Here is a 23,177-nt window from a genome sequence, read left to right as displayed (position 1 = left end):
AAATTCTTTTTCACTTTGGATGTTATTGCTTTAGAAAAAGGATTGTATTAACATAAAACATGGTGGTTTTAAAGAAAAAATATGTAACTAAGTAATGGTCCAAATGATATGCAGAAACAGCAAGCATTGTGAGGACTGGTAAAGGACTGATGATTGGAAAACATCATTACAATTATTGACATTAGCAACAAACTTCCTGGATGTATTCTGGGATTAAAACTGAGACATCTTGGAAAGCCATTAAGGAGATCATCCTGGATTGTATTATTGGGATGATCCTTATTGATAAGAAAAGAAAGACAGACTTGGAACAAATATATGTTTAGTGGTTTTAAAGGTTTATAACAGATATATTTTGGAAAAGGTGTGGTATTATTTCCATGGTCAAGATCAGACCTTTAAATTTTTTTTTAATTTAATTTTTATTTTTTTCCCAGGACTTAAAACAACCTCCCCCTCCAAACTAAAAACATTTACTGCTCATATCAGAGAATCCTGTTTTACTTTTTCTAGGAGGAATATTTTATTTGGGGCATTATTTTCCCCAATTAGGAAAACACTGAGAGTATAAACCTCTATTGACCAAATTAAGAATCAGTGCTGCAGATAAGCATGTGTGTGCCAGAATCAGGCATTTAAGGCTGGGTGTTTCCTCTTAAGACTGTTAGAGGTTCCAGTCCTGCGTCTTCTGAACAAATTTATATAAATGCAGTGAAGTCCTTTTGCCCCAACTCCAAGGAGCAAGTTAGGACTCTTTTCTTGCCCCTCCTACCTTGAGGTTTTCTGAGTTCCATCAGAACACTTGAAGATGGAAGACTTCCATGCCCCTATTTTTACCTTTTTACAGATGCCTTTTTCAGCAGTTTTTCCAGTAACCACTCTCAGGGAAATAGTGATAAGAAATGCAAGTCGTTCATAAGCCCCCCAAATATTCTGCTGTAGGGAAAGAAGGGTCAGACAGTGGAGAATTCACTTCAAAATGACACAACCCGAAACAATTGACTATGTTTCCAATATGACCTTTATTGAGCAAGTACTGCTGTGACGTTTAACATCAATCAACTAAAAGTTGCAAACTGTGCATGTCAACGAGGTTCTCCCATGAACAAAAGTCCTTTTTAAATGCACCAGTGAGGTAAACATAATTATTCATATATAGCTTTCTTAAGGCTAAGAGAGTTCTGTGTTTCATTTATTATTTTTGGCTCAGTTGGTTCTTTGCATAATACACCTCAAGACATTCCCCGAGTGCCCCCCTTCCAACAGCTTAGGAAATTGGCCAATTCCCCAGGTACAGACAGTTATCATGCATTTGAATCACCCAAAGACTGGGGGTGGGGAGCACCCTGAGCTTGCATGCAGGTCCTTCATATTGCACAAAGTAAAATACAATGTCTGGAGCCCCCATGGGAGAACCCGTTCTGTTTTGAAGCTGTCAATCACATGCATTTTTGAAATTGTCATATGGCTTAACCTTTTTGCGATGGACTCAAATATTAGTCACTCTGGGTGACTTCCTTTACTATGGCGTGTGAAGTGACTTTCTCTACCTTTTTAGTAGACACTAGTTTCTCCTCAAAGGTCTCTTCATGCTCTTCGACCTTTTGAGTGACGGTTACAGATTTGGTGATATACTTGGTAGCACCATCTCCCCCCTCACTGGTGATTTTTTCCACCATTTTGGTTACCACCACTTTCTCCTCACTTTTATCACTGCCCTTCTTTTCATCCCCTGGGCTCACGTCTAGCCCGTTGGTGACGACTCCTTTCTCCTCTTCTCCCCCACTGCCTTTCTCCTTAGTTTCCTGTTCTTCCTCCTTCCCTTCCACCTCCCCATTGATGGCTATGTCTTCCTTCCTGGATTCCTTCAAACCTCCCTCCTCCTTCCCTCCCACCTCTTCCACTTTCTCCTTCTCCTTCTCTTTCTCCTGTGGCTTCTCCTCCTCTTTGGCTTCCTTCTCTGGGCTCACCTTTACTGGCTTGGCAGGCACCTCCTCCTTCACTGGGGACTCAGCCTTCACTGGGGATTCAGCCTTCTTCTCTGGCACATCCTTTGCCTTCTCCTCCTTTTTCTCTGCCTTCTCTTCCTTGGGAGATTCCTTTGCTTCTTTCTTTTCTTCCTCCACCTTCTCCTTCTGTTCTCCTTTCTCAGCTCCAGCTTCTGCTTTGGGTTTCACTTCCTCCACAGGTGATTTTGCCGCTGGGGACTTTGCTGCTGGGGACTTGGCCGTCGGGGATTTTGCTGTTGGGGACTTTGCCTCTGGGGACTTTGCCTCTGGGGACTTGGCCGTCGGGGACTTGGCCGTCGGGGACTTGGCCACTGGGGACTTGGCCGTCGGGGATTTTGCTGTTGGGGACTTTGCCTCTGGGGACTTTGCCTCTGGGGACTTGGCCGTTGGGGACTTTGTTGTTGGGGACTTGGCCACTGGGGACTTGGCTTTCTCTGGCTTCTCCACCTTGGCTTCTGCCGCCAGCTCCTCCTTTGGAGCCACTTCTTCAGCCTTTTCCTCCATTTTCTTTTCCTCCTTAGCTTCGGCAGCGGCTTCCTCTCCTTCCCCCTCAGCCTCTGTTTCTCCTTCCTCTTCTTGCTCACCTTCCTCTTTTTCACTAGAACCTTCCTTCTCAGATCCTCCTTCCTCGGCTTGGTCTGACTTAGCAGCCTCTTCTTCCTCTTCCTCTTCCTCTTGGCCCTCTTCCTCCTCCTTTTCTCCTTCCTCTTCTTTAAGTTCAGGTGCAGTAGCTTTCACTGGAGACTTTTTGGCAGCAACAACTTCTTCTTCGGCTTCTTCTTTCTCCTCCTTTTCTTCAGCCTCCTCTTCCTTGACCTCCTCTTTCACGGAAACGGCCAATTCCTCGGTAATGGCCGTCAGGGCTTCTTCCATTTCTGATTTCTCATCTTCCACCTTGGTTTCCTCTATAATCTCCTCAACAAATTTGTGTTGGACCTTTAGCTTGGGAGCCTCTACCTTGGTTTTCTGAATCTTACTGGATATGGCGATGGAGGGCTGTCGGTGTGTATACAGTGGCCCAGTGATGCTACCTGCAAATGTGCTAAATCTGGTCTCTTCACCCTCCAGGAGTTTCCTAAGGAGAGAGTCAAAGAAGACAAAAGGTAATTAAAATCTCATTGGGCCTTGTGACCTTCATTACAGTATGTATAAGGTGGTGGATACCTTTGAATAAATAGAATCACATGACATAATACTTACTATCATTTCACTAGTCCACTGTGTCATATTAAATGACAGAGAAGGATCTTCAGGGACAATCAGCCAATCACCCAGTGCAGTAACTAGCCACACCCAACAGTCCACTCCCTACCCCTAACTACTAACTCTCAGCTCTGCCTCAGTCCTCATTTGGTGCAACATGAATATGCTGATAAGCTCCCCAGAGGCTCTGCAAAAGCCCCTTAAAGTCACCTTCTTGAGCATTTGGACTTTCAGGTGTATACGAAACGTCTTTTAACAAATATAATATTTAAAAAATTTACAAAGCTATTTAGAATACGTCAGAATTCAGGCTATTTATGTCATAGCTGCTGCTGCTGTTGCTGCTAAGTCGCTTCAGTCGTGTCCAACTCTGTGTGACCCCATGGACTGCAGCCTACCAGGCTTCTCCGTCCGTGGGATTCTCCAGGCAAGAACACTGGAGTGGGTTGCCATTTCCTTCTCCAATGCATGAAAGTGGAAAGTGAAAGTGAAGTCACTCAGTCGTGTCTGACTCTCAGCGACCCCATGGACTGCAGCCTACCAGGCTCCTCCATATGTATTGTATAAATTAGTCTGTAATTTTAATCATAAAATGTCTGTTTTATATAATTTTTCACCTTTCTTGAAAACTTAGATGCCTCTGAGTTGACTGCAATTTATTCTTGTAATATGAATGACTTTATTGGGGAAAATAAAACTGTTCAGCCAAGAATTTTCACCTATCAATTTAATCAACAGCAAGATGACATCAGTTTATATATATAATATATATATATATCTCTCTCTTCTCCTTCTCTGGTTATCTGTCTATCTAGATCTAGAAACAGAAGTCTGAATAAAAAATATATATTCTACCAATTATATTTATTCCAAGCCAGATGATGGCAATAGTAAGCTGTGACTAAGAAAGAGATAAATGAAATGTCCTGGTGTTTGTCCTTGACATCATAAAGTTGAAAAATTGAAAGCACTAGAGAAAAATATTAAAAAAAAAATTGAAAACTGTTTTTGTTTCAAATATTCGGAAAGTATTTTTCACTAAAATAAAAAAGGTTAAGCATAAGCACTGAAATTAATCGGCGCTCTCCTTCAAAACACGTTTTATTCAAATACATTATTTTAACTGTTTACTTTTTTTTTTTAAGCTGCATAAAAGTTGCAATTTTTTAGAGCAACTACTTATTAATTAGGAAACAAAACCAGGCACTGAGTTAAGACTCCTGCAACCTACTTGCTTTAACTTAAGTGGTGAAGGTTCTGCCAACATGGCCTCTGCAGTGCGGCTAGTACTTTGGCCACGTCCGCAGTGAACACCCTACCTGTACGCCGCGATCTCAATATCCAGAGCCATCTTGACGTTGAGGAGATCCTGGTATTCTCGCAGATGACGAGCCATTTCCCACTTTGTGCCCCGAAGCTCATTTTCCAGCTGCTGGATGGTGTCCTGAAACCGACAAAGCCACAAACTCATCCTTCCAGCCACTTCTTTCGCAAAACACTTGCTACCCCCTCCGGCTTCCTCCCCTCCTTCGACTCCCTCCAGCTTGGCTTACTTCGGGTACTACTCCCAGACCCAGTCCCCACTTAAAATAAAAACCTAAGGAATTCACAAACAGAATCAATAAGACGATTAGACGTTTCCTGGGCATGTCACGCACTAGGACCAGTGGATCTAGAACGTCTCAGCAGGAAACAAACATCCATGGGGAACCCCCAAGGCTGATCTGGCCCTTCCCATCTGAGCCCTTTGAAATCAATTTTGGGAATTCTTCGGGTCGCAGCTGGAAAAGTTGAGAATACAGGAGTTTCTTCACGCCTCTCCTAAAGTTGCTGCTTTATCAACTACCCCAATGTATACCTCCTACTTGAAACTCGCAAGCGTACAAAACTAGAACTTCCGAGGAAAAGAAGCACGTTTTGGAAAAGGCCAAGGCTCTTAGAGCTGGGGATGGTGTGTCGGGGAGGAGGGCGGAGGGGATGCGAAGGGCGAGGAAGCTTTGAGCTTCCAACTTGGCTCTGCGGCGCGCGCGCGCGCGCGCGCGCGCGCACTGGCCGGCAGCCGCTAGGGAGCGCGGCGGAGAGCTCGGCGGGGCGCGGGCCTGAGTGTCGGGGGCGCGCGGCGCTGGCGCTGGCGCAGGCTGGCCGCGCAGCCGCGGTTCCTACCTGGTAGCTGCTAAGGTCGTGGTTGTGGCGCTCCTCGATGTCGCTGAGCTGCCGCTCCAGGGACTCCTTGGTGCCGCGCACTGACTCGAGCTCGATGCTCTTGGACTGCAGCTGGCGCCGGTACTCGGCGATCTCTTCCTTGGCGGAGCGGATGGCTTCCTTGTTCTGCTCGGCCGCCTCGGTGAGCTTGGCGTAGCGGCACTTAAACCACTCTTCGGCCTGGTGCATGTTCTGGTCGGAGTGACTCTCGAGCTGGGAGCGGATCTCTTTCAGCGCCGTCGAGATGTCCGTCTTCAGGTAGTCTTTGCGCTCCACGGTGATGTGTGACGCTTGGATCTGGGCCAGCAGGTCGGCCACCTCCTCCTCGTGATTGCTCCGCAGGAAGGCCACCTCATCCTGCAGCGACTGCACCTTCTTGTCCAGCTCCACCTTGACCAGCGACGACTCCTCGATATCTTTGCGCAGCGCGCGGATAGCCGCCTCGGTGTCGTCGCGCAGCCGTGCCTCCTCCTCGAAGCGCTCCTTGAGCCGGTGGATATCCTCTTCCAGGTGGTCCGAGTCCAGCTGTACCTGAGCCTTCTCATGGTTCACCATCTCCAGGGTGGCGCGTAGCTCGCGGATTTCCTGGTCGTACGCGTCGCCCAGCTGGGCGTGCGAGGCCTGCTTCTGCCGCAGCGCCTGGATCTCTGCCTCGATCTCCTTGTTCTGCTGCTCCAGGTAGTGGACCTTCTCGATGTAGCCCGCGAAGCGGTCGTTCAGCCCCTGCAGCTGCTCCTTCTCGTTGGAGCGGGACAGCTTGTAGTCGCCTCCAGGCCCAGAACCGCCGTTAAGCAGAGACGAGGACTGGCTGAAGTCGAGGCTGCTCTCGGCCGAGCTGAGCATGGCGGAGCTGTAGGTGAGGCGCGGGGCCAGCGCGCTGCGCTTGTAGGAGGAGGACACGGTGCTGGGCGAGCCGCGGGACCACGACTGCGAGCGGAAGCCGCTGGACGGGGAGCCGCTGATGCGGCTGAAGCTCGAGCGGGTTTCGGTCACCCGCCGGTAGGCGGACGGGTTGCCCAGCGAGTCCAACGTGTAGCTCATCTTGGAGGCCTCGGGGTGTGTGGCTGTCACAGCGTTCTGCTGGCCTCGCCGCAGCCCATTTATAGCCGCGGCGGCTGGTCCCCGGGCCAGGGCCCCGCCCCGTGGAGGCGGCGGCCGAGAAGGCGGGGACTGCGGGCACCCGGCCGGGAGAGGAGGGGGAGGATGGGGGGTGAAGAGAGCCCAGCAGTGATTCAGCGCCCGCTCCACGTGGGCCCACGCCGCATCGGACCCTGGACTTCGCTGCCTTGGGCCCGACCCCTCCCCCCAGCTCCTCTTTCGGTGCCAGACCACCTGTCTTTCCTCGCAGTCCCCCTCTCCATTTCGCTTCACCTTCAGATTGCATTTTACACCCTGGTGGGAATATTCACCCAAAGTCCTTTCTTTGTTTAGTCTCTCTCCCGCCGTTCGGGCAGCTTTTCTAACGACCCCCTGGTCACCTTGTGTGTGTGTGTGTGTGTGTGTGTGTGTGTTTTCCCTTCTGCACTCTTGTCCTTACACTTTTCTCTTCTTTTGCCCTTTCTCTATTACTTTTTTCTTTACCCGTATTCTGTGCTTAATCACTTCCCCCTGTTTTTGGCATCTCTTCGCCCTCCCACTTTAAGCCTTCTTTAGCTCCACTCACTCCTCCCTTCTTTCAGAGCCCCTTCCTCCTGGACCTTTTTTTCCCCCAGCCTTTCCCCTCACCTTCTCCCTCCTCCCCTCCCCCTTCCTCCCGCCCCTCCTCCAGCCTCGTCGCCCCTTGCCTCCCTCCCCTTCCCCCACTCCCTGTCTTAAAGCAGCCCGAGATGAGCGCAGGCCCCGAGTTGGGCCTAGAAGAGAAAAACAAAAAGACTTTGAGGAACGATCAGCCTGAAGTCTTCGGGAAGGGGACAAAGCGGATGGGCTGGGGTATTTATTTGTTATAAAAGTGGGATAAGGCGCTGCATTCTGCTTAACGTTTGGGGGACGTCCGAAACTTCCGCAGGGGCAGAAGGTAAGGCGCTTGTGTTCGCTATGGCGCCGGCAGCACCAAGGACAGCGCCCAGCACGGCTTGCGGGAAGATTCAGCCGCCCTGGGGGTTTGTCGCCCAGCAATCCTAGTCTGGTTAGGTTGGCGGGGGTTTTCTCCCTGCTTTCTGTAGTAAATACGGTTAAAAGCCAGTTCGTAGTGACTCTGTTTGAAGGAGCCAAACTGGGATCACACGCAAAGATCTCTCTGCAATGCAGGGTTGGCACAGAACAGACTGCAGATTTGAAAACAAAATTTTTTAAAATCAGGTAACAGAGATAATATACTTGTAGCCAAGTCTGAGTTTTCTAACATATGATGGAAGCAGGAAATCAAGACATACAGGACTTGAAATTTGAAGGTCAAGTACTTCTTGGAAAGGGGAATTTGAATCTGTTGAGATGAAAAGTCCAGGGAAATATAGTTTATGATAAGTTTGAACAGAAGCAATTGCTTTGTCATCTTTCTGTTCAGTACTCCCTGTATGTAACTGCCATGACTGAAAAGCACTGAGTTAATTTCAGATTAATTGGAAAGTTCCCAAACAGATTCACCACAACTTTGAATAAAACCAGATTGTTTTTCTTACATTTAGATTTTAATGACTGATTTGCAATAGATTATCTATATTTTTAAGCATGTTTACTTAAATAAGAAACCTACACAGACTTCCTGCTGTCTGGTGCACTGCTAACTGTTAAAATGTCCCTTTATTTTGCATTGTGCTTTGGGGGTAATTCAGAGTAAAAAAAGTTCAAAATACTGCAAGACAAAGTGAAGTGTAGAATGCCAGTTTAATAACCATGCTTGCTGGGACCACAGGCATAAGTGACTGCCTGCAAAATGCTTGCTAAGAACAAACCCTTTGCTTGTGAAAAGTCTAGACCCCAGACTTCAGTGTATTTTGTTTCACAGCATGCTTTCTCTAGTCCTTGTTTTATTAAGTGATGAGGTCCTCTCAATCAGTAAGTAATCAGAAAAATCTTGGGTTTCTGGAGGTTTTTACTTTTATAAGATCTCTTGGTCTTTTTGTATTTTAAAATAGAATGGGTTAATTCAGGGAATTTCTTTTGGCATATTAATGTGAAACTGCAGCACTGCAGGTTCTGTGAGGAGAGGGTGTTCTAGTTTGCTATGAGAGAGGTTATCTTTCAAGCAAAGAGAGCCTGTGTATCAAGCTGTTGGGAGAGACAGGTGACAGAAGAGTGAGGGGACTGACTGGTGAATGTTGCAAGAAGATTTTCTGGCTTCAGAGGGATAAATTAAAAATAAAAGAAAGAGAATTCCCTGTCCTGTAAAGTACTGCCAGTCTCCAGGTTGGACTCTGAGAGATGTCATCAGATAAAGCTAAGCACTACTTGTGTAGTAATTATGCCTTATTTAGATACTTAGTACTTTCTTATTAAAAAATATATAAACCGTTGTTAGTTTCCTGTCGCACATGCACTGAAAGCACTTTCTGCAGTGAGAGCAAATGGTTAACCGGCAGGCGGCTGCTGTTAGTTTTCTTTCAGGATTTTGAAAATGAGATGACTCTGCAGAGAGAAATTTACAAAGGAACACAAGTCTAACTTCACAATTAGCCTGCTTTACCTTGTATCTAAGCTGGCTCAGAAACTACTGATGACAGAAGGAAGAAAGCCTTATATACAAATGAAATAACGGCTAACTACTCAGGCTAAGTCCAGTTAGTGTCTGCAGCTTAAAATTGTAACTTCAGTGTCCCAGAAAGTATTGCTCAGTCTGGTCATGAGATAATGCAGAGAATTATAACAGTCACCTTATCAAGGAAAAAATTTCCATGACTTAAAAAATAATTGTTCTCGGGACCTGCTGGAAACTATACTGTTTTGAGCACAGGAAACTATACTCAGTATTTTCTAATAACCTATAAGGGGAAAGAATCTGAAAAAAATAGATATAACATATATATAACTGAATCACTTTGCTGTACACCTGAAACTAACACAGCATTGTAAGTCAACATACTTCAATAAAAATAATTAATTAAAAAAAGATTGATCCAGTTCCAGATTTAGCAAAAAGTTTTATTTTACATCAGACTTTTCACTTTAATCACTCTTTCTGAAGGTGACTTGAAGGTTATGCTGGTCAGTGAATTTAGTATATAAACTTTTTTAAAGAAAGTTATCATGTTCTTTTTCCCCTCTTTGTCTCATGTTTTTGAAGAACATTGTTTTACTTTAATGACATTCACTAAGGCTACGGAATCTTCTGAAATTATTAACAAGAGAGAAAACAAGCATAAGGATTTATTTGAATTGATAACACTGTTGAGTCTGACAATAATACTTTTATAATTTATTCTAAACAAGAAGTTACATGTGATTTAGATAAAAGACATTTTAAATGAAATTATATCTGGGTTGCTGTACCAGTAGCTATACTGTGTTTTGAATCGATTTCCTTCTATAGAGAAATACACAGCATGCTATGTGTTCCTTCTGTAGGTAAAGTGAAAATGTTGACTTTGTAATTAAGAGATAGCTATTGTGACGTCTTATCTAATGATAATGGAGAAATATTCTTTGCATAAGGGGTTTATTCTTTGGGTCAAAAATAAGGTTAGGAAAATAAGAAGTTGGACATTTTCTTCCTCCTTTGTATATTTCTTTCCATTTTAAAGAATATGTTTTTGAGACACAAAAATTTAAGGAGGATGTGAGAACTGGCCAACAAGCAAGATGCTTCGGATGGAAGACACCACTGTGAAACTGGTGGGCTGAATCTATTTCAGACTAGATGATCTGGACCTTGTCCCAATTTGCTGTGATGTCTTGAATCTTGTCCTTTTTCCTGTAATCTGATTCTAGAACTCATGATAAGTAGTTTTTAAAATAAATTGTCCTTTGCTGATTATTTCAGGGCTTGTTGATGTAGGAAACTCGGGACTGAGTCCCTTGGGGTGGAACACAGGCAAAGTGAAAACTATAATACTTATTTCTCCTGGAGCCTCGGAATGTCAAACTTGAAAAGCAGCCTGGACTCTTGGTCTTTTTTGATTTGAAATGTTGAAAGCAAAATAAAAATATCCTCAAGGAGGAAGCTGTTTCTTGCCAAGAATTGGGACATATATATCCCTATTGTCTTTAATTGAAACAAGTCCATCTGAAACACAGGGTCTTTTTTCTAACACTAAGCACTGAAATGGTGTTTGTTTTGTTTTCCTGGCCAAATGTTTTTTTTTCCTTGAACACTGCCTTGTATTTCTGTGAGTGACTGCTTTTATGAAAAGTTAATTTAAGTATTTATAACATTAAAAATATTTTATATCTTTCTGTTGTTCCAAATATAAGCTTAATGAGTTTTGAAATTCTATATCAGAAAATGTCTTGTTTTATGGGGGAAAGACTTAGTTTTCAGCTTTAATATAGCTTGATGATTTTTTTTTTTTGCTGTGTAATGCCTTCACCTTACCACCGGGAAACAGTTTTGTGAAAGCCAGAAGAAAAGGACTTAGAATTTTAAAAAAGTATTTGAGGTAGCTTTCCTAAAAGTGAATCTAAAAATAAAGTTAAGTAGATGCCTAATGAAATAGCACTGTTGTGTTCATTTTCAGCATGCTTTTAATGGGTAGCGTTGGCTTTACCGATCAAATGGCAGGTCTTGTAATATGCACTTGAATTTTTAAAACCCTGCATCGCATGTAACTTTGCACCAATGCAGCCGTGTAACATTTATGGTATATTTTATCCCTAGCTTACCAAGGCTTGTCTTAACAAGAGGCATAATTCTTTTATTAGAAACTCTTAATTAAAATGAACCTTACAAAACTGAAGTAGATCAATGATCTATTATCTTTGGAACAAATTTCTGAGAAGACCTAAGCCCAGGACATAAATTCAAAAAGCAGCCTCACCTAACAAGTCTTATTGTTCCAGGACTGGATTCTTTCTCCATGATCTTAGCGATTCTAAAAAAGCAGTATTCTTTCATTATCCTCAGGAAATGGACTTCTTGTCACAGGCATCTCTTTTCACTTAGATTGTCAAGAGTCTCATAATATTTTAAAATACTTTAACTCACTTTTTTGGTTAAAATTAACTTATACTTGTAGAAATTTAAAATTCAGAGAAATAGTACTTGAAGTATTTTCTTCTAGTTTTTCCTCTGTAATTTAAATATAGAGGGGATATTTCTGTTTATGGAATTTCATATCCCACTTTATAAAATAAATGTATCTCAATATGTAACTTACTATTTTAGAGGAAAGAATGTAGTTCTGTCATGAGATCTGGGTTCTGGCTAAACATTGACTTTCATTTTCCTCTTTAAGAAAGGATTTAGATCAAGAATGATAACATAATATTAACAATTAATAATAGAGTAATAATAATAGATCAGGATATCTAATTGGGTCTGAGTATTAATTTCCCTCTTTCTCTTTCTTTCTGTCTGCCTTTCTGTCTCCTTATTTATTGAGAGAAGTGTCATCATGAAGTTGGAGGCGGTGATGTGATAGTCAGAAATGGTGACCTGTAATCTGGCCTCATCAGGTCTGAATACTGTATTCTTTGTATTCTAATGGTATCCTGAATCCCAAAGCCATCATCATCATAATCATCACCATCAGATTCTATATGTGAATAACACTTTACATCAAAGAAGCAAAACAAAGCTATGTTATCTCATCTGGCCTGAGTACCAGGGATAGGGTAGAACATAAATTATTATTTCCATTTTACAGTTGGTAAAACTGATGAAGAAATTTGTCCAAGGCTACATATCTGGTAAATGATGGAGCCAAAACTAGGCCTCATATTTATTTATTTATTTACTTCTTTTTAAATTGGAGTATAAAGCTTTACAATGATGTGTTAGTTTCTGCTTACAACAATGTGAATCAGCTCTATGTATACATATATTCCCTCTCTCTAGAGCTTCCCTCCCACTCTTCCGATAGCAGGACTAACATAAAAATAAAATTTCTTTTAGTAGGGCATCAAATCCAGTCTCCACCAGCATCAATGAAAATTAAAGGTAGGCAGATATTAGCAACATCAGCAACAATAACTGGTATTTATTAAGTGCTCACTAGATGGCCAGCACTGTGCCAAGATTTTACTGGATTATCACACTTAACTATTGCAACAACTCTTTGAGGTGACACCATTATATCTCCATTTTGTGGGAAAATGGAACTGAGCACACAGGCATAGAGAGGCTAAGTACCACACACAGCTAGATGTGGAATGAATCACTGAATTTTCAGACTCTGCAGGAAAGATGACCCTCACTGCAGTGTAATGCAACTTCAACATCCATACGGTCCATCTTAAAAATTTTCATTTAAAACTACTTACTGTTAGATCATATTAGAAAAACCAAGGACATACACTATGAATTCTTTTGCTGCCTTTTCCACTCATTTATATAAATATGAAACATTTTAATATTTTTCAGATACCATTATTTCTTGCTTTGTGATTTTATTAAAAACATTCAAAATGAAAACCGGGTTACTTGTCTTTTTTTCATCCTAGGTTAATTTGCTTATATGTAGTTTGAAGGACATTTAGCTCGTTCATTCTAGTCCTTGATCTGGTGGATAGTATCCTTAATCATTTATCTATTATTTTATCTAGTATCTATCATTCATGTTTACATGCACTTTTGGTTTAGTTTTTAGGAGGTTTTAATTTGTATTATACATTCATTTATCATATCATTCATTTGCTATATAGCTATATACTTACATATGCTTAAATTGAAAATCTTTAATCGTTATGTGTTCACTATTTTTTGTAGATGTGAAACTTTTGAAACCAAATCTGCTTTGAGAAAACTAATAGTAAGCATTTGAATCTCAGCAGAAGAAATAGCTTGACCCCACAGTCTTCATCAGGGAAGGCTTACAATGGAATGGCTGGCAGGGAAGCAGCTTTTTAAATCTATTAAATCAGTGAAGAGACAGCCATGAATAATTTTAAGTGAATCTCTTGATTATCTATTTCATATACTAAAATCATGGTTATGTGACTGTATTTATATAGGTTGCCTGGAGACAAGTCAGCCTTAATCCATTTTTGTTATTTATGGGATAAAGTGCACTCACTCACCCTTATTTTCATTTGTATAAATCTGCTTTAGCTTCTGCTGTATCATATAAGGTCAAAGAAGAGAACTATTTCCCATTTTTCCTGAACAAAAGTTGACCTTGAAAAGAAACAGCGTGTATCTTGTATTAGTCATGATAGCAATCAGCTTCTGGATTCAGATTATATAAAATTATTAGGAACTGAGTGCCTAGTGATGAAATTCTTTCTTAGCCACTGTGACTCAATACAGTTTGCTGTGTTTTCTCCTGCTTTCTGCTAGTCTACATGGTCCTTTCCTTCTGTCATGTTGATATACCTTGGAAATTCATTGTTTTCTTGGAAACTCCTAAGAGTGACACATGTGCTTTAACACAGGACATGTGCATGTAATGCTCAAGGCTTTAGGTGTTTATTGAAGATCCCACATCAATGAGAGCCTTATGCTTCTGGGTTTCTGGTCTCGTTTGTACTCCTATGACTTGGCTCTTGGAAACTTTCACTTCTCCAGATCTTTTTCATTTTTTTCAGGGAAGAATTCTTCCTCTCCATTCCTGAGGCTGTGTTTGTGGTCTGGTTAGGTACTACCACCTGCTGGACATTTAGATAATATCTCAACTCTCTCACTAAACTTAAAATTCCAAGTAGACAGCAAGTCTTGTATGTATTTGTGAGCCCCACAGTGTTTTGACTTTTCACAATGTTCGGGTTTCCCAGGTGGGACAGTGGTAAAGAATCTGACTGCCAGTGTAGGAGACACAAGAGCCATGGGTTCAATCCATGGGTAGGAAAAATCCCTAGAGTAGGAAATGGCAGCCCACTCCAGTATTCTCCCCTGGGAAATCCCATGCACAGAGGAGCCTGGTGAGCTACAGTTCATGGGATCACAACTAGTTGGATACAAATGAGCACACACACATGCAATATTTTACCAATAATAGATGCCTAAATCAATGTTTATTGCATTAATGAGTAAACGAAGTTCTACATTTTTTTTTTCTTTCCAAAACACCAGTCTCTTCAATACCAGGCACTGTGTTGGACATTAGAGAGTGGTATGAAAGACAAAACTCTAGCTTGGATAAACGTATTCTTTAAAAAAATTTATGTATTTGCCTGCACCAGGTCTTAGTTGTGGCACACGAGATCATTAGTTGCCGCATGCAGGTCTAGGTCCTTGACCAGGGCTCAAACCTGGACCCCCCACATTGGAAGTGTGAATTTTTAGCCACTGGACCACTAGAGGAGTCCTGAACACGTTCTTTTTTGTTTGTTTTTGTTTTGTTGAGTGGCATGTGGGATCTTAGTTCCCCAACAACGGATCGAACCTGTGACCCCTCTGTATGGAAGACAGAGTCCTAACTGTTGGACCATGGGGGATTCATGGATGAATGCATTCCAATGGAGAATTCAGGCACATAAAGACATAGTTACCATGGGGTAACTGTGGGGCCACTATCTTTAGCTATGCTGAGTGAGTGAGTGAAAGTCTCTCAGGAGTGTCTGACTCTTTGCAACCCCAGGGACTGTAGCCCGCTAGACTCCTCGGTCCATGGAATTCCCCAAGCAAGAATACTGGAGTGGGTAGACATTTCCTTCTCCAAGGGATCTTCCCAACCCAGGGATCGAACATTGCAGGTGTATTCTTTACTATCTGAGCTACCAGGTAAGGCCTTAGCTATGCTAGAAACAAAGTGGAGAGAAAAAAGTATATCACGGGAACATGAGAGGATGAGCAACTAAACCAATTGGTGATAAGGTTCAAAGAGCCTCGGGGAGAGCTTTCTGGAGGAGGTGACACCTGAGGTGAGTTTGGAGGTATAAGTAGTGCTTAGATAAAGAAGGGGAGACAAGCAACCAAAGGCACTGGAGTGAGGGTAGGATCAGTGCGCTCAACGAACTGTGAGTAAAATTAGGGGGAGCCTACAACTTTGGCTGGAGGGGAGGAAATGCAGCCTGGATAGAGGAAAGAGGGGAACAGGTAATCTAGGATAGAAAGAGGCCATATGGAGTTACTTGGCTGTCCAGTGGTTAAGACTCTGTGCTTCTAAGGCAGGGGGTGTAGGTTCAATCCCTGGGGAACTAAGATTCCATATACTGCACAGTGTTGCCCCTCAATTTTTTTTTTTTTAATTTAAAAAACAAGAAAGAGGACAATGAGGCAAGGTGGACAAGATCAGGGACAAGAAGCCTGGGCTGGAGGTTGAAGCAGAAGAGAGACCAAGACTATGTAGTGATGAGACCTTTGCATTTAACTTAAAGCTAATTAGAGTCAGTGAAGCACTTAAGAAAAATTTTAGACAAATCACGTGGACAAACATGAGCAGAATAGTTTAGAGGATGAAACAGGACTGGAAGAAGGAAAATCTGTTTGCAAGCTATTGCAATCATCCAGATGAGATTGGAGAAGGGTGTCAATTCAGAAAGGGGGGTAAGAAGAGGCAGGGACAATGGCAGAGAGCACAAGATTTGGAGGAACAGATGAATGGCGAGGTCATCCCCTGATTTCATTTGCTATGACTGCTGTCACGAATTGCCACAAACCTGGTGGCTGAAAATAACACAGATTTATTATCTTATAGTTCTGGAGGTCAAAGTCTAAATTCATTCTCAGTGGACTAAAATCAAGGGGTTGACTGGACAATGTGCCTTCTGGGGTGTGTGTGTATGTGTGTATGTATGTGTGTGTGTGTGTGTGTGTGTATGTGTGTGTGTGTGTGTGTGTATGGTCAGTGGAGTCCAACTCTTTGAGGTCCCATGGACTGCAGCCTGCCAGTCTCCTCCGTCCATGGGATTCTCCAGGCAAGGATACTGGAGTAGGTTGCCATTTCCTTCTCCAGGGGATCTTCCTGCCCCAGGGTTCGAACACTTGTCTCCTGCATTGCAGACAGATTCTTTACCACTGCACCACCCGGAGTCAGACACGACTGAAGCAACTTAGCTGCAGCAGCAGCAGCGCCACCACCACCACCTGGGAAGCTCCTCTGGTAGCTCTAGGGAGAATCTATTTCCTTGCCTTCTCCAGCTTCTAGAGGCTTTTATGTTCTTGGATGCATGGCCCCTTCCCCTATTTTCAGAGTCAGCAACAGCACATATTTCTCCTCTCTGATCTCTGTTTCCTCTCACAATTCCTTCTCCTCACACTCTGCCCCTCCTGCTGTACATGCTGAATCTGGGGTGTCTGTGAGGCTATTGCATGAAGAACTTTCCAGGTGTTTGAATTTCCTCATCTAGAAGGGAAGACCCACTGTCTATGGGACAAATAGTCCATACCGTGTCTCATTTTCTTTATTTGTAAAACAGCAATAACAATGGTGAAAAGTGAAAGTTGCTCAGTCATGTCTGACTCCTTGTGACCCCATGGGCTGTAGCCCACCAGGCCTTCTGTCCTTGGGATTTCCCAGGCAAGAATACTGGAGTGGGTTGCCATTTTCTTCTCCAGAGGATCTTTCCAACCTAGGGATTGAACCCATGTCTCTCTCATTACAGGCACATTCTTTACCTTCTGAGCCACCAAGGAAGCCCGATAATAATGGCACCTACTTCATAATGTGGTTTTGAGGATTAAATGAAATAGCATACATAAAATGCCCAGTGCCTTTGGCAGTGCCTAGTCAGTGACGGTTATTCCTACTACTACGATGGTGATGACTAACTTCACCTCCGCAGTGCTTTTCACGGTGTTGGGCATAGGGTATGTGTTCCCCAGGTACTAGAAAAGGTTAAAGACAGGTGTGTCATGTAACCCTTCCAGGAAGAGTTTAAAGACTTGTCAGAGAGGCAGGAATTTTTCCCTGGGTAGCAGAGAGGTAAACTGATGTGTTTTAGCTCACTGGGTTTGGCAGTAAAAAGAACTTAGATGATTATAAACCTATTCAATCAGAATGTTGTTGGGTACTTAATCTCAGGCAAATAGTTCAATGTCAAGAAAACAGAAACATTTATTTTCTCAAATGACCGAGTATGTGAACATATTTAACAGGATACTCCCTCCCTTCCCCCACCAAGTTTCTTGCATACAGATATAGCAGACAGAGAAAATTGCCTTGTTGAGGGGAACACATATAGAAGCTGATATAGGGCAGATTCATGGGTTATATCCGTGGATTGGGAAGATCCCCTGGTATAGGTAATGACAACTTACTCCAGTATTCTTGCCTGGAAAATCCTATGGACAGCAGAGCCTGGTGGGCTAAAGTCCCTGGGGTCGTAAAGAGTTGGACACGACTTGGTAAGTGAACACACACACACACACACACACGGAAGATTACTATTATTTTGTTTTCTTTTTGATTTCCATTCCTTCTCTGTTTACAGTTGTATGAGCTACATCTTGACTAATCAAATGAACAGAACATGTATCTTTGTGAATAAACGTTCGACCTTGAGTAGAGATCAAATCTTTTGTCTCATGGCCATCATGATGTATCTGGCAAAGCACAAATCAGAAGTCCTGTGGACTTTAGTTCAGGAGAGGAAGCCTCTGTATGGGATGATGTAATATAGCCTGGTTGTTGTGTTGTGCTTAGTCACGTCTGACTCTTTGTAACCCCATGGACGATAGTCTGCCAGGCTCCAATGTCCATGGGATTCTCCAGGTAAGAATACTGGAGTGGGTTGCCATTTCCTACTCCAGAGGATCTTCTGGACCCAGGGATCAAACTTGTATCTCTTATGTCTCCTGCATTGGCAGGCAGATTCTTTACCACTAGCACCACCTGGGAAGCCCAATATAGCCTGGTAGTTACCTACAAAACCTAGAAAGTCTGGATCCCAGAGTTCAAATCCTACCTTCACTGCTTTCCGGCTGTGTGAATTCAGACAAACATCAACTTCCATTCATCATTATCTTCATCTGTAATATGGTAGAGACAACATTAGTAGCCCTCTTGTGGAGTTGCCGTCAAGTAGTGCACAATAAATGCTAGTTATGATTAAATAAGTGCTTTCCTTATGTTTTGGCTTTAACAACTTAGCAAGTATTTCAGTTCAGTCGCTCAGTAGTGTCCAACTCTTTGCGACCCCATGAATCACAGCACGCCAGGCCTCCCTGTCCATCACCAATTCCCGGAGTTTACTCAAACTCATGTCCCTCGAGTCAGTGATGCCATCCAGCATCTCATCCTCTGTTGTTTCCTTCTCCTCCTGCCTCCAGTCCTTCCCAGCATTAGGGTCTTTTCCAATGAGTCAACTCTTCGCATGAGGTGGCCAAAGTATTGGAGTTTCAGCTTCAACATCAGTCCTTCCAAAGAACACCCAGGACTGATCTCCTTTAGAATGGACTGGTTGGATCTCCTTGCAGTCCAAGGGACTCTCAAGAGTCTTCTCCAACACCACAGTTCAAAAGCATCAATTCTTCCGCACTCAGCCTTCTTCACAGTTCAACTCTCACATCCATACATGACCACTGGAAAAACCATAGCCTTGACTAGATGGACCTTTGTTGGCAAAATAATGTCTCTGCTTTTCAATATGCTGTCTAGGTTGGTCGTAACTTTCCTTCCAAGGAGTAAGCATCTTTTAATTTCATGGCTTCAATCACCATCTGCAGTGATTTTGGAGCCCCAAAAGATAAAGTCTGACACTGTTTCCCTATCTATTTGCCATGAAGTGATGGGACCAGATACCATGATCTTCGTTTTCTGAATGTTGAGCTTTAAGCCAAATTTTTCACTCTCCTTCACTTTCATCAAGAGGCTTTTTAGTTCCTCTTCACTTTCTGCCATAAGGGTGGTATCGTCTGCATATCTGAGGTTATTGATATTTCTCCCAGCAATCTTGATTCCAGCTTGTGCTTCTTCCAGCCCAGCATGTCTCATGATATACTCTGCATATAAGTTAAATAAGCAGGGTGACAATATATAGCCTTGACGTACTCCTTTTCCTATTTGGAACCAGTCTGTTGTTCCATGTCCAGTTTTAACTGTTGCTTCCTGACCTGCATACAGGTTTCTCAAGAGGTAGGTCAGATGGTCTGCTATGCCCATCTCTTTCAGAATTTTCCACAGTTGATTGTGATCCACACAGTCAAAGGCTTTGGCATAATCAATAAAGCAGAAATATATGTTTTTCTGGAACTCTCTTGCTTTTTCGATGATCCAGCAGATGTTGGCAATTTGATCTCTGGTTCCTCTGCCTTTTCTAAAACTAGCTTAAACATCTGAAAGTTCACAGTGTATTGCTGAAGCCTGGCTTGGAGAATAGGAAGTATTTACTGATCTCCTGTTGTATGCTGGGCACACTTCTGTAAATATCTTACTTTATATTTTCATCAGTTAAGTGAGATAATACTATACTTTTCTTTCTGCTTCCTTTCTTTCTTTTTTTTAAACAGGAGAGTGAGACATACTGAGCTGAAATACTTGACTGAGATATTTGAGGTATTTCTTTTAGGCAGTGAAAGGAAGGGCACCGTGTCTAGTACCCTTTTCAAATACAATACAGTTTTTTTATATAATCAATAAATTGAAAAAAATCACCCCAAGTCCTAATTTCTTTGCCAGTATAATGCTTGGATTCTTATCTATCCTGAGTGTTTAGGTTTATGCCTTTCAAATCTTTGATTTATAGGAAGATCCTATCAATAGGTGAGAAGTAGAGAAATCTTATAAATATATATGAGCAAAAATAATGTGGAGGTGAAAAGTTATTTATCACAGCATATTTCATATTAAAGTATCTGACAGACAGCTTATTATTTTATTTTCTTGGCAAACTGCAAAGGCTCCAGAAAAGGATGAGAAGGTTCTCTTTCCCAATGTTATTTGTCTAAAATACTAATTGTCAGAACACTCAGAAACCTCCTATACTTGCCAAAGCTTAAAAAAAAATTTTTTTTGTAATCAGAAAAAAATCTTGTAACGTGTAAATCTGAATGCAAATTGCCTCCTGTTTCTCCTGTTTAATTACATTATGGGTGTAAATTACCCCCAATGCCAAACATTTCTGCTCTGGATTCCAGACCTCTGTGTGGCAATTACATCTTCCAGTGCTTCTTGAATTTTGCAGTAGCAACACATGTATAATAGCAATAATTAAGGAAACCACTTGCAATGTGCTGCTTACTTTAAAATCTAGTTTCCTGATTCTATATTTGAAATGTAATATTCAAGCTTGTCAAGCTTTCATCAACACCTAAATCTAAATGGTTCTTCTGTTTGAAACCTCAGGCAATAGAAGTGATAAAGTTGTCACATGCAGCTTTCCCAGACTGAGGCTCTGGGAATCAGTGACGCTGATGTGTCAGATGGCCTGGCCTTCCTCGGGTTTAGTTAGTTCCTCTGTCAAATGGGGGATAATATCTGATCTACCTAAAAGAGACTACTTTTTTCAAAGGTTAAGTGAGGTCTTGCATTAGTTAGACGAAAAGGCTAAGCTGATGTAACAAGAGATCCAAGAGGAGAGTGACTAAAAGGGCAAAGAAGGTTGTTCTTCTTTTCTGTACTGATCCTGGAAGGTAGGTAGCCTGTTCTCGGCATAGTCATTTTGTGGGGGAGCGAGGTGGTTCTGGGTTCCTTGCAATCTGTTTCTTTGCTACATCCTAAGGTCCTTGTCGTGGCAACCCACTCCAGTACTCTTGCCTGGAAAATCCCACGGATGGAGGAGCCTGGTAGGCTGCAGTCCATGGGGTTGCTAAGAGTCAGACACGACTGAGCGACTTCACTTTCACTTTTCACTTTCATGCATTGGAGAAGGAAATGGCAACCCACTCCAGTGTTCTTGCCTGGAGAATCCCAGGGATGGGGGAGCCTGGTGGGCTGCCGTCTATGGGGTCGCACAGAGTCGGACACGACTGAAGCGACTTAGAAGCAGCAGCAGCAGCAAGGTCCTTGTCTGCATGGTCTCAACTGATTTTCAGCAAATCCATCTTCTACATCACAGGAAGAGGAAAAAGTGACAGGATCTTTTCAAGTCCAGGCCTAGAAGAGACACAAAGCCTTCTGCTTATAAGTGCACTTACATGCCACAAAGTCACACAGATCAGGAAACTGTCGGAGGCTTCCCTGATGGTCCAGTGGTTAAGAATCTACCTTGCAATGCAGGGGAACAGGGTTCATTCTCTGGTTGGGGAACTAAGATCCCACATACCACAGAGCAACGGAGCCTGCGTGCTGCAAGTAAGACCCATTGCAGTCAAACAGATTAATATTAAAAAACCTTAAAAATACAGAAGCTACCAGGGTTTCTGGCAAGTGCAGTCTGGGGATGCCCATGCTATGTCTCTATTACTATTGAAGAACGAGAGATTTAGTGGATAAATAACACTCTGTGCTACAGTTAGAACTGTTTGTGTGCTCTGAAGGTGAAAGTAAATTAGTGCTGTTTGCACTTCTTCTATGAGCTAGTTCAGTACACACCTTGTTTTATTATCTCAATAGCTCTGCAAGGTAGATATTAATAACATTACACCACATAAGAAAACAGAGCTTCATAGATGTTTTACAATTTAGCCAAGCTCAAAGGGCTCATACTAGGAGGTCTGGGGTTGGAAATAGATCTATCTGATGCCAAAGCAAGGTGTTCACCACTTCGTGGTTCCAAAAGTGAGATTTTAGGTCTTCCCTGGTGGTTCAGTGGCTAAGACTCTGAGCTCCCAATGCAGGGGATGCAGGTTTAAACCCTGGTCAGGGAACTAGATCCACATGCCAGAACTAAAGAGCTCACATATTGCAACTAAGACTCAGCACAGTCAATAAATAAAATAAATATTTAAAAATAAAATAAAAGGAATATCATATTTTTTTAAAAAGTGAGATTTTACTGAACTGGAGGGTGTTCAGAGGGTACTATCCTTAGAATTCCCCTGTGATGATATTCTGTTCTTCCTGAGTGTTTCATCCATGACTCAGATTCTGTTTGTGTCTGTGTTAAGTGGCTTCAGTCGTGTCCACCTCTTTGTAACTCTTAGGGGTATATATAGCTAGCTCACCTGCTTCTTTCTCCATGGGATTCTCCAAGCAAGAATACTGGAATGGGTTCCATTTCCTCCACCAAGGGATCTTCCTGGCCTTTTGATTGGCAACTTCATTAGGTTTGCTTAAGTTTAAGTTTTGGCCACCTGATCTCCTGGGGAGAATCCTCGCAGGATGTTCACTTGGGAATGCCTTCCTTAGGTCCAGAGTGTAGGTCAAGCAAAATCAAAACCAAGATGGCAGCATCCAGGAGTCATGGTCATTTCAGGTGCCTGGATTGTAATAATGACAACTGGCAGCAATGGAACTCCTGGCTTCTTTCCACACTTCTGCTCATCTCCCATATTTATGAAGACAGTGTGCAGCCACATCACCTTTATAAGGCAAATTTTAACTAGGACCAACGACAAAGATGGACTTTCCTAGTGGCTCAGATGGTAAGGAATCTGCCTGCAATGCAGGATTCCTGGGTTTGATCCCTGGGTCAGGAAGATCCCCTGGAGAAGGGAATGGCAACCCACTCCAGTATTCTTGCCTGGAGAATCCCATGGTCAGAGGAACCTAGTGAACTACGGTCTATGGGGTCACACAGAGTTGGACACTACTGAGCCACTAAAACATACATAAAATGACAAGGATGATTATGTGTTTTGGCATTTTATATATAGAGTCAGTGGCCAATTAATGTTTGGTGATCAGATGACAGACTCGGGGGACAGTGAGGGGAGAAAAAAATGAGCTTATTTTTTCCCATTGATCTCTTCTA

At 42.7% G+C, this 23,177-nt stretch overlaps 1 protein-coding gene across 2 annotated transcripts; it reads right to left on the bottom strand.

Annotated features, from left to right (window-relative positions):
* Positions 1-1,003: 1,003 nt before the first annotated feature.
* Positions 1,004-6,499, bottom strand: NEFM (neurofilament medium). Of its 2 annotated transcripts, none has more exons than XM_027549943.1 (3): positions 5,376-6,499; positions 4,532-4,656; positions 1,004-3,084 (listed from the first exon to the last, which is right to left on the bottom strand). In XM_027549943.1, exons 1-3 carry the CDS (start codon positions 6,453-6,455, stop codon positions 1,497-1,499), a joined length of 2,793 nt encoding a protein of 930 aa, XP_027405744.1. In that variant the 5' UTR covers positions 6,456-6,499; the 3' UTR covers positions 1,004-1,496. The 2 variants fall into 2 exon arrangements, with proteins under 2 accessions (XP_027405744.1, XP_027405745.1); XM_027549944.1 differs by lacking the exon at positions 5,376-6,499 and adding an exon at positions 5,071-5,190.
* Positions 6,500-23,177: the final 16,678 nt, after the last annotated feature.

Source organism: Bos indicus x Bos taurus, chromosome 8 (genome assembly GCF_003369695.1).
Source record: "Bos indicus x Bos taurus breed Angus x Brahman F1 hybrid chromosome 8, Bos_hybrid_MaternalHap_v2.0, whole genome shotgun sequence".
NCBI lineage: Eukaryota > Metazoa > Chordata > Mammalia > Artiodactyla > Bovidae > Bos > Bos indicus x Bos taurus.
This window is presented reverse-complemented; position numbering and strand designations above follow the sequence as displayed.